Source organism: Engystomops pustulosus, chromosome 6 (genome assembly GCF_040894005.1).
Source record: "Engystomops pustulosus chromosome 6, aEngPut4.maternal, whole genome shotgun sequence".
NCBI lineage: Eukaryota > Metazoa > Chordata > Amphibia > Anura > Leptodactylidae > Engystomops > Engystomops pustulosus.
The window spans coordinates 83688243-83705453 of NC_092416.1; the positions used below are offsets into that span (position 1 = coordinate 83688243).

Below are 17211 nucleotides of genomic sequence, written 5' to 3' on the forward strand. Positions count from 1 at the left end.
ACAGTCCGTCGGTCATCCGGTGTTTCTTTAAAGAACCTCCAGACTTCTGAAAATCTAGCCCTCGCCACGGGAACTTGACTACGGGCAACATTTGGCGCTGATGCACCAGCTCTGGCCCTGCCTCTCCGTCTGGCCCCACCACTGCCTCTTCCAACCTGTTCTGCTATAGGACTCGCCTCCGTCTCAGAAGCACTGTGTTCACCCGGCCTATCAACCCAGCTTGGGTCTGTCACCTCATCATCCTCCGATCCCTCAGTCTGCTCCCCCCTCGGACTTCCTGCCCTGACAACAACTTCACCACCGTCTGACAACCGTGTCTCCTCATCGTCCGACACCTCTTTACACACTTCTTCCACTACGTCAACAATGTCATCATCACCCACAGACTGCGACTGGTGGAAAACCTGGGCATCGGAAAATTGCTCAGCAGCAACCGGACAAGTGGTTTGTGACTGTGGGAAGGGTCCAGAAAACAGTTCCTCTTTGCTGGGAGGGGGCAGACTGGGGGAAGGAGGCTGAGGTGGAGGAGCCGGAGGAGTGCTGATTTCGGTGACATGGGTGGACTGCGTGGAAGACTGACTGGTGGACAAATGGCTAGAAGCATTGTCCGCAATACATGACATCACCTGTTCGCACTGTTCTGGCCTCAACAGTGCTCTACCACGAGTCCCAGTAACTTGAGACATGATGAACCTAGGGAGTGTAGCTCTGCGGCGTTCCCCTGCTCCCTCATCAGCAGGTGGTGTCTCACCCCGCCCAGGACCACGGCCTCTGACCCCTGCAGTAGTTGGACGCCCACGTCCACGCCCTCGTCCTCGTCCTCTACCCCTAGCCCTCGGGTTAAACATTTTCCAAATTAAAGTGTAAACTTTTAATTTTTTTTTTTTTTTGTGTTTTTTTATTTTTATTTTTATTTTTTTTTTAACAAAACGATGCTTTCCTATTGCTATGGCTAGTTTCTAACCTACACTGACAGCACACAACTGGATTTTGTGCTGTGCCTGATGAGTTTGAGCTATAAAATGAAATAAAGGTAAAAAAAAAAAAAAAAATCAGCAGACTCTGCCTAATTCTAATCAAACCCCTAATAAATTGTCCCACTTCGGTGTTTGAGGTGGATATGCGTGTCACTAAGAGCTAAACACAACGGTCGCAGGTCTCCCAGCAAATTCCTCAGAATATGGTACTAGCTGCACTACTAATGCCAGCAAGCCCAGCCACAAGCAAACAAAAAAAAGGAAAATATAACGCTATTGTAGGCCTAAGTAAGCCGTTGGGGTTCTCCTATGGCTATTTTGTAGCAGACACTGAAAGCACACTGCTTTGCAAAATGAGTTTGAGCTATAAAGTGAAATAAAGGTAAAAAAAAAAAAATAAATCAGCAGACTCTGCCTAATTCTAATCAAACCCCTAATAAATTGTCCCACTTTGGTGTTTGAGGTGGATATGTGTGTCACTAAGAGCTAAACACAACAGTAGCAAGTCCCCCTGCAAATTCCTCACAATATGGTACTAGCTGCACTACTAGTGCCAGCAAGCCCAGCCACAAGCAAATAAAAAAAAAAAATGTATAACGTTATTGTAGCCCTAAGAAGGGCTGTTGGGTTCTTGTAGAATCACTCCTGCCTAACACTATTCTAATAGAACAGCCTAACGCTTTTCCTGACCAGCAGCAGCTCTCTCCCCAGCGGCATCCAGACACAGAATGATCCGAGCAGCGTGGGCAGGGGCTAGTCTATTCCAGGGTCACCTGATCTGGCCAGCCAACCACTGCTATCGACGTGTAAGGGTACCACGTCATGCTGGGTGGAGTGCAGAGTCTCCTGGCTTGTGATTGGCTCTGTTTCTGGCCGCCAAAAAGCAAAACGGCGGGAGATGCCATTTTCTCGAGCGGGCGAAGTATTCGGCCGAGCAACGAGCAGTTTCGAGTACGCTAATGCTCGAACGAGCATCAAGCTCGGACGAGTATGTTTGCTCATCTCTAATTGCAACCTGTCTCTATCAGTCAGGTGTACACAATTTTGGATGCCCCTGGACCCGATCCTGGATCTTCTGACTTTAGGGTTAGCAGACATATTGTTCTCCTGTCTAATGCTGAGCTGCTCTTACTTTAGCCTCCACCCTTGCATTCCAGGATGAGCTCACACATATAGCAGAGCTGTGTATGCTATGGCTTTGATAGTTGAGCTGAGAATGTCATGTGTAATATGCATCTCATGGATCTCATCATCTCTTATCTGTCTCATCTCTCTTCTTCTATGTGTCAGGTACTAGTACAATGTTCAGAAGCTAAATGAAAGTGTATATAAGAGGTACGGCGTCGCCTCGCAACCACTAAGATAGATAAATCACCTGGGCCAGATGGCATACACCCCCGGGTTCTGCATGAACTATGTACGGTGATAGACAGACCGTTATTTTTAATATTTGAAGATTCACTGAGGACTGGTTATGTTCCACAGGAATGGCGCATAGCAAATGTGGTACCAATATACAAAAAAGGATCAAATAGCGATCCTGGAAACTACAGACCCGTGAGTCTAACTGCTGTGGTGGGGAAAATATTTGAGGGGTTTATTAGAGATGCTATCCTGGAGTATCTCACTGAGCACAACCTTATAACCCAGCGTCAGCATGGGTTTATGAGAGATCGGTCCTGTCAGACTAATCTGATTGGTTTCTACGAGGAGGTAAGTTCAAGACTGGATCTGGGGGACGCTGTGGATGTTGTATATTTGGACTTTTCAAAGGCATTTGACACCGTGCCACATAAAAGGTTGGTACATAAAATGAGACTGCTGGTAATAGGAGAAAATCTGTGTATTTGGGTAAGTAATTGGCTTAGTGATAGAAAACAGAGGGTGGTCATTAATGGCACATTCTCAGATTGGGTTGATGTTACCAGTGGAGTGCCACAGGGGTCAGTATTGGGGCCACTTCTTTTTAATATTTTTATTAATGACCTTGTAGTGGGTTTACACAGTCAAGTTTCAATATTTGCAGATGATACTAAGCTGTGTAAAGTAATAAATACTGAGGTCGATAGTTTAGCATTACAGAGGGATTTGTGGAAGCTTGAGGGATGGGCAGAGAAATGGTTGATGAGGTTTAATGTAGATAAATGTAAAGTTATGCACTTGGGCCATGGAAACAAAAAGTATAATTATGTTCTAAACGGTCAATTACTTAGTAAAACTGAAGCTGAAAAGGACTTGGGGGTATTGGTGGATGGTAAACTTAATTTTAGTGACCAGAGCCAGGCGGCTGCTGCTAAAGCAAATAAAATAATGGGGTGTACCAAGAGAGGAATAGATTCTCATGATAAAGACAGTTTTGCCCTTATACAAATCCCTGGTCAGACCACACATGGAATATTGTGTACAGTTTTGGGCACCAGTGTATAAAAAGGATATAGTAGAGCTGGAACGGGTGCAGAGGAGAGCAACCAGGATTATTAGGGGAATGGGGGAACTAGAATACACTGACAGATAAAAAAATTTGGGATTATTCAGTTTAGAAAAAAGAAGACTGAGGGGAGACCTCATTACAATGTACAAATACCTGAACGGACAGTACAAGGATCTCTCCAAAGATCTTTTTATACCTCGGCCTGTGACCAGGACAAGGGGGCATCCTCTACGCCTAGAGGAGAGGCGATTTTACCATCACCATAGACAAAGGTTCTTTACTGTAAGAGCAGTGAGACTGTGGAACTCTCTGCCGCAGGAGGTTGTTATGGCGGACTCTATGTACATGTTCAAGAGAGGCCTGGATGACTTTCTGGAGAGAAAAAATATCACGGGTTATGGGGATAAAACATTTATTTAATTCTTAAAGGTTGGACTTGATAGACTTGCGTCTCCTTCCAGCCTTATATACTATGATACTATGATACTATAAACCGTAATAATAATCTAACCACATTGTCAGCTCACACAACTAGATGGATCGTAATGTGTCTGCTTAAAGAGACCACGCCTACACTCTGGGATCTTGCACTGACCATCACTGAGTTATTGCAGTTAAAACAGCATTACAACTGTGTAAAATTGTAAAGTTAGAGGCTTAAAATGACCTTTATTTTATAAACATCACTAGGGGATTAAAATTTGAGAATTTTCTTTCATGTGCAAGCCCTTTTAAGACTCATATATTCATTTAAGATATTCAAACACGTCACTCTACCATGCGGAGCAAACAACGCAGTAGGTGCATGAGTAGGATACCAATCCTTGTTTCAATAAATCATATAAACTCAGCACTCAGTAGAAGTTCAAATGCAAATATTCTTTATTAAAGCATCACCGATTGGCAATCCACATCTATTTTTTAATGTTTAAGCCTGTTTCGGAGACAGGATTGCTGGTGGGTAGAGATGAAGCCCGATTGGGATAGATAAGCGTTGTGTGTATTGCAGCACACTGACCTCGGTTTTAAACGCACATTTAAAAAAAAACATAAGTTAAAGTGGCCAACCCCATAAAACCAGCACACTGAAAGGAACAGAACGCTACTACGTCCACGTTGTTGTTCCTTGGTTACGCAGAATATATTTTCAATTTTAATTAGAAAATTAGATTCCCCCACCTCAAACCGAGGAGTTGAAAATACAGGGTCAACTAAGTACATTTGGATAGATATTTAAGAAATATTTGTGAATTTTTTTTTTCGATCTGATGTGTATTTCTTGTGATATCCCCATTATTTAACAATTTTTTTCCCATTTTGATTTCTGGGAATTACAGTGCCATCTGTCAATGAAAATTACTTGAATTGTAGATTGAATTAATGTAACTTTTCCTGGGGGATCCAAATCTGCAATTAAAAATGGGTGTTCCCCATTTGTACACATTTTTAGTTTTGCGATCGGACAATATCAGGTATTTTATGACAAAAAAGTATCTACCAGCACAGCATTACATCATCAGTGCTAACCCATACTAGTAATAATAATAATAATAATTCTTTATTTATATAGCGCACACAGATTACGCAGCGCTGCACAAGCATGTCAAATTGGTCCCTGTCCCCATGGGGCTCACAATCTAAACAACCTAACAGTATGTTTTGAAGTGTGGGAGGAAACCGGAGTACCCGGAGGAAACCCACGCAAACACGGAGAGAACATACAAACTCTTTGCAGATGTTGACCTGGGTGGGATTCGAACCCAGGACCCCAGTGCTGCAAGGCAGATGTGCTACTCACTCAGCCACCGTGCCGCATCATTCCGGATAATTTAATAGGCCAGTACAGGATCTTTACTTTTTTATGTTATCTCTTACAATGTATGGCTTTTACTTTTTTAAGGTCCTGAGAATATTTTGAACCCCCTTCCAACATATTTGTAGAATTCAGTAACCAAATGCTTTACAGTACATCACTAAAGGTTTAGTGACTTATAATACATCGCAAAATACAAAGCAGTTTAGAATTTTTTCGTTCTAACCAAAAAGTATATGAATGCCAAAATGGCCTGTTTTTAAAAATGTTTGAATATAAAATATGGCAATAATAAAATTAAGTGGAAGATATGCTTAATATTTATACCAGATAAAGAGCACAAAGAGCCTATACCCCCATACATGAATGCATTATATGTACTTTAAAACAGGTGATGAAAAAAAACAAATGGTATGTAAGTGATAGCTAGATGTAGACAATCCCTAAAATGTGTTGTATTACTATGTTTTTATAAAACTGTATAAGTATTTTTTTGTTTTCTACATTGATTGGAAAGGTCTAATTTAAGTGTTTTTCTAACATAATATTAATCATAACAATAATAATAACATGTTTTTTAAAAAATATGTATATAAAAACTAACACATGCCATGTAATGAATGTAATAAAATAATACTAATGATACTCACATGTAAAGTAAAGAAATAATAGGAGCATATTGAATGTAGCTAGAGAGTGGTATGATTATGACTTGTACGGAAGTTGAACTAAATAGGAAGGGTTTATTCTTAGAAATGTTGCAATACATGTTGTGTTAATCTGTGTGAGAAGATGTTGATATTTAGTGTATTTGTCATCACTGCAACTTTATCTTTTAAAGCATCTATAGTTAGTACCTCTTTTTCTCTGCCCTTTTTACTGTCACAGTGCACAGACACACTTGAAGTATCATGCAAGCAAATATGCAAAATTACTGGTAGAACAAAGGACATTACCTTTCAGATATCCACAAAACTGTGGTTCTTTATTGTAGAAAGTTAGAAAAAGTATTCCATAGAATCAAATATCCTGCCCACCGGAGGCTCAGAGAGTTCTCGGGTTGGCTTACAAGGGTTTACAAGCCCTGAAATAGATGCAATTCTACAACTATTTACCCTCTAAGCCTGGCATAGAATATGCGCTATACCTTGTGCAGGTACCACAAATAGTCTATACTGTAGATAGTGTGCAGATGCGGGGCACTCTCTATGTCCCCATGTCATATACTATATCAAGTGGGCATGGAGAGCGCCCAGCACCTGCACACTACCTATAGCTTGTGCCAGGTAACTGCACTAGGTATAACACAATTCTATTCAAAGCAGTAACTGGTGTAGAATTTCCCAGCAAAGCAGCAACTAGATTTATCAGGAGGCCAAGGCCTCTAGATATATCTGGCATATGCTGGGGGGCAAGGTTTGAACTTAAGTTGGCGCACAACTTACTACTATCTGGCTTAAAGACTCAAATGATCTCTGACTTTGATTCCTTACTAGTGAAGGCAATCGGAAATAACTCAGAGATCACTTGAGCCTGTAAGCTAGCAAGAAGATGTAGTGCATCTAATAAGAAAAGAAAAAAGTTAAATATAAGAGGCAGACATTGGTTGTCCTTACTACTTATAGAATGGAATCTCATACTTTATTATATTTTGCTGAAGAAGGTTCTAACTACAGTATGAAGCAACTAATCAGTGTTAGAAGTCCAGAATCAGAGTCAAAAGTCAGGTGTCATATTTGGCTTAAAGTCCACTTTCAGCAAATAATTGATATTGTTTGTGTAGTGACAAGTTATATGATTTTCCAATATACTTTCTGTATCAATAACGGTTTTCAAGATCTCTGTCCACTGTCCTGCTATAGAAAGCTTCATTGTTTACTTCCAGTGCATAGAAATCTGTCCATGGTGATGTGATAGACATGCAGATGCATGAGCCGTTATTATCTCAGAGAGTAATCAGAGCTGTGTGATACTAACGGCTCATGCACCTACGTGTCCATCACAACTCCATGGAGAGACTTCGACCCAGTGGAAGTAAACAAAGAAGGTTTCTATTAAAGGACAGCAAGCAGAGATCTAGAAAACTGTTAGGAATTGATATAGAACATATAGTGGAAAATTGAATAACTTTTCCTTACACAACCATTATCAATTCTTTGATGAAAGTGGACAACCCCTTTAAATATACAATGATATAATCTTTGACTCCTGATCCTTTGACTTCTGACAATGTCCTAAAATGGACAAGACTCTTTTTGTAATATTTTCTCTTAACTAGAGTCCACTGGGCCCCAGGGAAAAATTCCTAAAAGGACCTCTATTCATCTTAACTGTGACAACCCCCATTATTACTACCCCTTTGTGCCCCATAGACAGTAATGAAATACAGATGAGTATTTTTCTTTTACCATATCTACTTCATAGATATGAGACTAGAGTTACTGGACCAGAACCAAGCCTCCACAAATATAGCAAATTTTTCCATTATAAAGGGCAGCACTCAAAAAGTAAAGTTACCCGAACCAAGATTATTCCATAGATACAGGACCGAAACCCAAGATAAATTAGATAGACAGCTGTACATTACAGCAGATTTATCTCAGTGTCTGATAGTATAAGATGTCTCCATGGAGGTCCACTTACAGGAAAAGATAACAGGGAGATAATTGTGAACTCATGGGTAATACCAGCACTTCCTTTAAATCTGGTGGCAGATGACTGGTGGAGACTCTTTCATTTCCTTCTTGTACCAGGTCACCATGTCAGTTACTTTTGCAGATTTAGCAAATTTAGCAGATTAAGCTCCTCATCATCATTTCCTCCACCTTCTTAGCACAACTTTAATACTTTCCTTTTGCTTCCCTAGAGATCCCCCACAGCAGCCAATATAGTCACAAGTGCCCCCACTGTAGCCAATATTGTCACAGGTGCCCCCATGGTGGCCATTATAGTCAAAGGAGACCCCACTGTAGTCAGTATAGTCATAGGAGATCCCACTGTAGCCAATATAGTCACATAAACCCCCACTGTAGCCACTATACGCACAGGAGTTGCCATTGAAACCAATATAGTCACAGGGGCCTCCAATGTAGCCAATATATTCACAGGAGCCTCTACTGTAGCCAATATAGTCACACGAGCCCCCACTGTAGCCAATATAGTCACAGGAGTCCATACGTGGGCCAATATTGTCACAGTAACCCCCAAGGTGGCCATTATAGTCAAAGGAGATCCCACTGTAGTTAGTCATAGGAGATCCCACAGTGGCCAATATAGTTACATGAACCCCTGTGGTGGCCAGTATATTCACGAGAGCCTTGAGGTGGCTAATATGTAATCACAGGAACCCCTGCATTGGCCAATGGTCACAGGTGCCTCCACTGTAGCCAATATAGTCATAGATGCCTCAACTGTAGCCAATAGAGACAGATGCCCCCACAGTGCCCAATAGTCACAGGTGCCCCACTGTAGCCATCCTGCATCCTCTACTTAGTCGGGACAGAGGTGGAAGGAAGCATGGTGCGCAATCACATCCTGACGCCGCCGTACTTCCTTCCTAAGTCAGAGAGTAAGCCGTGCAGGAGAACTTTCCCTTCTATTAATTATTCCACCTTCAGGAATAGTACTCGAGTGGTCATTTCTGCCGCATCGAGCACTATTCTATATTATTAATAGCAGGGAACTCAGATGGCAACAGAGGCCCCTGACTGCTCCAGAAGTTGTGGACCCAACACTTGCCCGGTTATGCCGGGTACGTAGGGCGGTGGCTTTCACAGTTCCATAAAGCAGCATTTGCCCTCACAGGTAGATTGTTCTTATATGGAACAGTGACACCTCTGTGCTCAGTTGCAAACGTTAAGCCACTGCAAATGCTACAAATGAAATGCTACAAGGGTTTAATACTGTGCATTTTTTCACAAATGATTTTGGAGATGTCTAGTATTCTTGCTAGTTATTTGAAAGGTGACTTTCTGTTGCATGATCACATTCCTATTCCTAAAAAGGAAACAAATAAAACATTCTACAACATTGTAGAGTAGGCAACATAGCAAAACAATACATCCAATAGCTGACAGATTATTGTAATCAATATGTAATATAATAGTAATAAGTAATCTCATATCAAGAAAAGAATGTAAAAAAAACATATGAACAGGGTGAACACCTGCTTATGGCACATCATTGTATAAAGCCTGACATAGTCCTTACATGGAGTAATAAGTAAGAGAAGAGTCAAACCAGAGCCACCATACTTACTGTGGGGTTTATGCTTCATCACACAGGTCACCGAAACAGTAATGTCCAATAAGGGAAGGTTTATTTAAAACAAAGTCCCTAATAAACGTAAACAGCTTTCTTCAGCAGGGTGTAAAAATGAAGGCATAACATAAAGTTGACTTTTTCTTCAGGCAAAAAGCTTTAACATAAGACCATACAGTCTGTAAAGTTACAGCAGAGTCCTCCAGCATCTCTGACCCAGTCCTGAGACAACAGCAGGAGAAAGACACCAGACCAACACTTCAGGTTTGGAGTCAGACACTCTCAGCTCTGCTAGAGCTCCAGGCTAATAAATGCAAGGCAACACCTGGCCTTCATATATGGGAATAGTCATCCCACCCAGCTCTCAGACTACTCCAGTAGAAGCCGGCCCGGATCAGCTGCAGCAAGCAGCTATACTACTTTTAAATAAGAATCAGAAACCTAAGGTACCTGATAAAGAATAGCGGCTTACTTCACTGAGGCCAGGCACCTCGGTGACACGTATCAGCTCTCAACCACGATATCCTGTGCCTCCTCACATTACCTACATTTATCAAGATAGTTGCAGTGTTTGTACACCACTGCAATGTTAGGAAGAATCTAATTAATTTGAAGTTTTTACATGAACAGTTGAAGGATATCATCTCAAAGCTACACATTAACCCGCAATAAAAAGAGATTACACATGGGGAATTGACACATAGTAAGTCCAGACATTTTCTGTCAACTGAGCAAACAGCCATACCTCTGGTGTGAAAGGCACTGGGAGGGAAGTCAGAGTAGATAAGAAGGCTGTAGCTGTACTCCAAAATCTATAAATCGGTAGACAAACTCAAATCCATGGACAGGCATGAGGTATATTTGGTGGATATTGTATAAATGTATAACTGTTGGTGAAACTGTAGAATGGGATTTTAATAAATCTGATATTAGCTACTCTGTTATTGAGGGAATGTTCCTTCCATGCATCTATGGCCTTCAGTAGTGCAGAGACAAGACTCATGAATCTTGAAATTGATCAAATGGGTAACTGGATATGCGTGTTATATAGACACTTGAGAAAGGCTTACGAGCCGAAACGTCGTCTTTTATGGATTAAACCACCGTTTTTTCACTCATTTTTTTGTGCTGCCTTTTCATCATTTGTCATTTGGATATGCGTGTTATATAGAATGACAGGACATTGCCAAGCTGCAGATAGTGATAAAATTTTGGCGTATATTTTGGGGAATCTATTAACTGTGTTGCAGGATTTGACTGTGGTATTATAACTAGCTTCCACACTGTAATAGATTAATGTGGCGCACAGAGATAATTTATGTGTTTATTCATCAATGTCTATATCATAATTGGCTTGGTAATCCATATTAAATTAATTATGTTTCAGTTGCAGGGCTTCAAATGTTTATAGAGCATCTTGTCCATATAAACCCAAACGCTTTCCATTCCTCACAACCTTCAAGGGCAAGCAAGTGACAAAGTCTCTGAGTAGCTCTAGTAAATTCATACTTATGCAATCTCTCTTGTAAGACATGAGTAAAAATAGTTATTTGGAAAAAATTAACCAGTTGGCAGCTGTCTGTGACGGCACAAAGAGGATAAACATAGATGGAATAGAGGTCCAATATTCCTTATGATCAAATGTAAAAGAGTCTAAAGGGTTTTCCTCCGCATCCACGTCATTCAGAGAAAAATATATATAGATGCATAGATGCATAAGATAGTCAATAGGAACAATACCTTTTCCTTTCCATATTATCTATATCAAACGCTGGATAGGGTAAAAATAGACTCTCTATGCGCTCCCTCGGTGTAGCGTTCTCGTGGGTCCAGTTGTTAGGCTTACAGTATACAGCGTGTAGCTGTGCAGATCTCTGGTCTTCCGACTTGGAAACTCCACTGCTTCACTTTCGTTCCGCTTTGTTCCACAGAACACTGATATGGAGAGAAACGCAAGCAATAGTGCAACACAGTTTCTTTAGAATTAAAAAACATTCTTTAATAGATATACTCACAAATTTTTTCTATTAAAACAGGCCTTATAAAAAACTCATGCACGTTCGGCGTTGTCTGCAGAGAGAGTCTATTTTTACCCTATCCAGCGTTTGATATAGGAAATATGGAAACGGAAAGGTATTGTTCCTATTGACTATCTTATGCATCTATGCATCTATATATATTCTTCTCTGAATGACGTGGATGCGGAGGAAAACCCTTTAGACTCTCTTGTAAGATAGTTGACAATCATTGGTACGTGTGCCATTACCGTATGCATCTTGTCCTGCAAAATTAAAGCTTCCACGTGGTTATTCAAAAATTTAAAAGTTATGATTTTAAGGAGATTAAAAAAAAATTATAAAAATTATTTTTACCTCATACACCATACAGTAGTGAAGTTTAGACACCACCATGATGTTGCTTCTCCAATACCCCTAGGACTGTAATCCAAAGAACTCTATGCAGGAGCTAGTATATGGTTTGACATAAACATGGTAAGTATACATGTCCTTCCTGCAGCACAGAAGTACCTCACAAACTGTCTGCCAATTGCATCCTCCTTTTACTTCTAAGCTTTATGGTTTGGCAAAGGCCAACTAGGCCAAAGCGCCACCAGAATATTGGAACCCGAATAAAATTCCCTAATTGCATTCACTCAATTTGTGCTAAGTTTTTGCTTATAATATTGAAATGTGAGGGAGCCCAATATTGGAGCACCCACTCACATTGATGTGCACTTGTACACATTGCAGCTAGATCAGCAGTTCAGGTTCAAGATAGAAGCTCTACCAAAGAGGTAAAACTCCAAAGTTAAAATCACAGAACTTGTTACATATCACAAAAAACACAACATGATAAATATTAAAATTAGTTTAGAGAAAAGGTTGGGGTGAAAACACATGGGGGTTTCAGTACCCTATCACAATGGGGCAGATTTATCAAGCTGTCTAAAAGTCAGAATAATCTTAGTTGCCCATGAAAACCAATCACAACTTCCCTTTAATATTCATGAGCACTGGTAAAATGAAAACCAAGCTGTAATTGGTTGCCACGGTCTGGTTTCACAATGAAATACATTCTAATTCAGTTTTTTTTGGTGCTCCGTTATACTTTTATTTCCATACCTTTTGTCACATGTTTTTTTTCACTGGCCAAAATTTTTCTTATTTTTATTCACACCGATTTCCATCACCACTTGTTTCTTCATTTTCTCCACATATTCATATTCATTATGCAATATTCCAATATGTTTTGTCCCAGCTCAATTTGCCCCACTGTTTTATTTCCGTTTCCAATTATTTTCCTATCTCTCACCTCATTTCTTCATTTATGCTTCATCACATTTTTCTTTATTTTTTCCCCATTCGTACTATTCACAATTCCTTTGTTTCCCCTCACATATTTTCTGCTTCTTTTTTCAACTATGGGCAATTTTGCCCTCCTTTGTAGTGGCATTCGTGGCCTCTCTTGTGGTTTTGACCTCAACTTTTTCTGTGTCAGCTCCTTGTAATATTTGCCATGTTGTGTTTTTGTGAAATGTAATAAAATTCTGTGATTTTAACTTTGGAGTTTTCCTCTTTATTCTTCCTTTGGAATTGATTCTAAATTAAGACAGTCCTATGATATTTTATTGCATATATTTATATTACCACTTTTTAGAGTTGCTTACTCTAAGGTCCCCAGGAAGCCTGTTGGATTATATTGGACCTTGCTCTAACACCTCTCAACCCCCCAACAAAAACAAAGTTATTTTAGGTGGAAACACTAGATATATTATTCTAATAATACACCTAGAATTTGACAATTCCCAAATTCACTACGGCCAGATGCCATACTTCGCTCTGGAGCCAGCGCGCTGCCAAGCATCTTTTCCCTCATAGTGTCCCTCACACATACAAACAAGCATGACAACAGTGGTAATAATTTGGAAATGATTTAATTGCTGATATAACATAAAGAGCTAGTGGGCACTGGTATAATTGATACACAAACTGTGCAAACTGTTGTTTATAGATGCAAATGTGCTTTTACTTCCAGAATTAATAAAATACAATTCATTCATTCATTTTACAATACATTTACTTCTTTTTTTTAAATCAAATTTATTTTTATTGTTTTTTATAAACTTTTACAAAAACATACAACAATTATCCAATACAAGCGGTCAAGTGTACATTATGAGAAAATACATACTGAGTTGGCCAAGCATGACCTATATCATCTCACAATCCTGGAGTACAGTAGACCTAAGGATATCTGCTATATCCTAAATTCCAAGTGAACCACATATTAAAAATCACTTCTTACCTTCTTACTGACAGCACTCATTACATTGGAGACAGATACAATAAAGAAGCAATCCAGCACTAACAAATTGTAACTCTGCACCGCTTACTTGATCGCAGAGTATAATTTAATTTAATGAATAATTCCCTGATGCCTCAGCAGATCACCATATGGGCAGGTAGAGCCACTGTCTACTAGGAGGACATTGTTATAATCCTTAACTACACCGTATCCTCCGTAGCGAAGCAATGATATTTTATTGAACACACTTATGTAGCAAACCCTTACATAGTAAAAGCTATTGAAAAGTACTAAAAGTAATATAAACATATGCACATGGTTCGTAGGCCCCCAAAGCCACCATCAAACCTTACATATAAAATTGTGTTATAACCATTGTATAGATGCAAATTATGGATGTACCACAAAGTGCTCTAGATACACATCAGTAAGCTTATGTTGATTATCTATAAAGCTCAATGTGTAGAGAGAAAGCAAAACCCAAAGCAATAGAAATAAAAATCACCAAATATTATAGCTTACTCAATATCTTTAAGCTGGAGGCATGCCATCACTTTATAGTATAGAAACACATGATGATGCCTTTTCTGATGTCACAATATTACATGCTAAGAACTTTTTAAGGAAATTTACCACAATGATCAAGGATTGTAAGCCAAGCACACTTACATGCTGGTGTGTGCAAAAAAGGCTTTACACATTATGCAAATAAGGGGCTGCAAGCTCCATTGCTGTTAATAAAGCCCAGAGCCCCTCGGGCTCATTTGCATAATATGTAAAACCTTTTTTTATACAAATAAGGGCATAAGAAGCTAAAAGAAGAGCAGATCCTGCCAGAGAGGGTGCACACAACATGTAAGTGTTCTTGATTTACAATCCTTGATTCTGGTGGTAGATTTCCTTTAAAGACAGTTTGGTTCTTCCACCTGTTATTTGGGATCTGCTGTTGTAGCTCCTGCCTCTTATTCATCAACATCAAACTCTACTATCTTAGTCTTTCTTTTATATCTTGCTGAAACAGGAGGCAGGTCAGGAGGCTTCTCATCACTGTTTCTTCCATCTTTGAAGTGCAGTAATAGGATGATGCCCGTCAGTATTAGGATCAATGCCGATAGAATATGTCGGACAATCAATATGAGGAATCCTAAAACAAAAAAGTAGTCATTAACTTTCAAGCAAACACATGTTTTTTCTATATTTTTTAATAGAAAAATGTGCTGATAAAACCTTACTTGGCTTATACTCCAGTTAATATACTTGAGCTCCCCGCACTGTCCTGTCAAACACACCATAATGTCAGCCGCTTGCCGACATCATAGTGTGTGCGCCGCCATCTGCACACACTATGATGTCAGCAAGCGTCTGATGTCATGGTGTATGCAAAGGGACCGCACGGAGAACCGAAGACAGAAGAGGACCTCCAGTGGGCATCGTAAAGGTGAGTACAGAGTTTTGTTTTTTTTCTTTTTTTACGGCTCGGCAGGGATCTGCTGGCTATATATGGGGTGGGGGGAGGTACTGGCTATATGCTGGGGGCAGGCACTGGCTATATACTGGGTGACAGTCACTGGCTATATAGTGGGGGGCAGGGACTCACTATATACTGAGGGGGAGGCACTTGCTATACACTGGGTGGCTAGTACTTGCTATATACTATGGGGCACTGGCAGGTTATATACAAGATGGCTACTTGCTATATACAAGAGGGCTACTTGCTTTATACTATGGGAGCAGAGGCTGGCTATATACTGGGGGGCTGCTGGCTATATACTGGGGAGCCGCAGCTTATACTCGGGTAGACTTATACTGGAGTATATACGGTACCTGTTTTGTTTTTTTACTTTAACCATCTTTTAGTCTTTGACCATGCCGGAAAATTTAATTTTCCCTATACGTTCATTGAAAATGAAATGTAGCGAAAGGTCACACTCAGTGGATTGTCACACCATTGTTTCCATTATCAAGTATCATAGTATCATAGTATATAAGGCTGGAAAAAGACGCAAGTCCATCAAAATAAATGTTTTATCCCCATAACCCGTGATATTTTTTCTCTCCAAAAAGGCATCCAGGCCTCTCTTGAACATGTACATAGAGTCCGCCATAACAACCTCCTGCGGCAGAGAGTTCCATAGTCTCACTGCTCTTACAGTAAAGAACCTTTGTCTATGGTGATGGTAAAATCGCCTCTCCTCTAGGCGTAGAGGATGCCCCCTTGTCCTGGTCACAGGCCTAGGTATAAAAAGATCTTTTGAGAGATCCTTGCACTGTCCGTTCAGGTATTTGTACATTGTAATGAGGTCTCCCCTCAGTCGTCTTTTTTCTAAACTGAATAATCCCAAATTTTGTAATCTGTCAGTGTATTCTAATCCCCCCATTCCCCTAATAATCCTGGTTGCTCTCCTCTGCACCCGTTCCAGCTCCACTATATCCTTTTTATACACTGGTGCCCAAAACTGTACACAATATTCCATGTGTGGTCTGACCAGGGATTTGTATAAGGGCAAAACTATGCCTTTATCATGAGAATCTATTCCTCTCTTGATACATCCCATAATTTTATTTGCTTTAGCAGCAGCCGCCTAGTTTCAGTGAATATAAAAAAGTGGATCTTTGTCCATATTCAGTAATTTTTAGTACAGTATTAGGCAGATAATAAAGTCCTAATGAAGGACTGAAATGTATCTGAACATAGACAAATATATATAGTTTTGTTTTTCACAAGAGCAATTGTCCATTCATCTTTGAGGACTTAAGATGGGGTGGTGTCTCTTTTTGGAAATTATTTGCATTTGACTGGTCTTTGGCAGGAACTTGTATTATTGTACTACTCTGAAGGGAATGGCAGACAATTTGTTGTAACACTTCAAAATGAACCAGATAGAAAGACAGATGTTATGTGGAAAAATACATTTTATTATGATCAAGTGAACATGATGATAAAAACAATTAAAATTCCCAAAACAAGGGAAGACAATAGAATGTTTTTATCATCATGTTCACTTGATCATAATAAAATGTATTTTTCCACATAACATCTGTCATTCTATCTGGTTCATTTTGATTAATTGTTTCAGATGTTGATACTATTATTTTGTGACCCATTTTTCTTGGTGAGTTTTGTTGTAACACTTACCCTTCGCCTTTATTTCTTCAATGCTGTAAAGTGAATCTGCATAATCGAAGTCAATTTTTACTCGATACAGACACCGATATTGCTTTGTAGTATACTTAGGCTTAGGAACAGAAAAGATCACAGTCTGATCTTCTGCTGTCACGTCTTCTTCAATGATTTTACTTCCATCTAGGAGCGTGAATAAGAACCGATTGTATTCACGATTGTATGGTGCTGTGCAGTTAATTCTTAACATTTTAGTATCACTGGGATCTTCTTCCCAGAACATCAAAGGATGTGGTAGTTCTAT

The 17211-nt window shown here is 39.7% G+C and overlaps 2 protein-coding genes across 10 annotated transcripts in view; both read right to left on the bottom strand.

Moving 5' to 3' along the window:
- LOC140135383 (leukocyte immunoglobulin-like receptor subfamily A member 2) overlaps positions 1-9867 on the bottom strand; it is a 37168-nt gene extending 27301 nt beyond the window's left edge. For 2 of the 5 annotated variants that reach the window (XM_072156834.1, XM_072156831.1), the window contains exon 1: positions 5872-5961. In XM_072156834.1, the coding sequence (XP_072012935.1) occupies positions 5872-5899 (28 nt within the window). In that variant the 5' untranslated portion in view covers positions 5900-5961. Of the gene's footprint in view, positions 1-5871; positions 5962-9478 lie in introns of those variants that run through there. The other 3 variants (XM_072156832.1, XM_072156835.1, XM_072156836.1) reach the window with 3 other exon arrangements.
- A 3578-nt stretch (positions 9868-13445) lies between these two features.
- LOC140135384 (immunoglobulin superfamily member 1-like) overlaps positions 13446-17211 on the bottom strand; it is a 52698-nt gene continuing 48932 nt past the window's right edge. For all 5 annotated transcript variants that reach the window (XM_072156837.1, XM_072156840.1, XM_072156839.1 and 2 more), the window contains 2 exons: positions 16923-17207; positions 13446-14930 (listed from right to left, as the gene is read on the bottom strand). In XM_072156837.1, the coding sequence (XP_072012938.1) occupies positions 14749-14930; positions 16923-17207 (467 nt within the window). In that variant the 3' untranslated portion in view covers positions 13446-14748. The remainder of the gene's footprint in view (positions 14931-16922; positions 17208-17211) is intronic.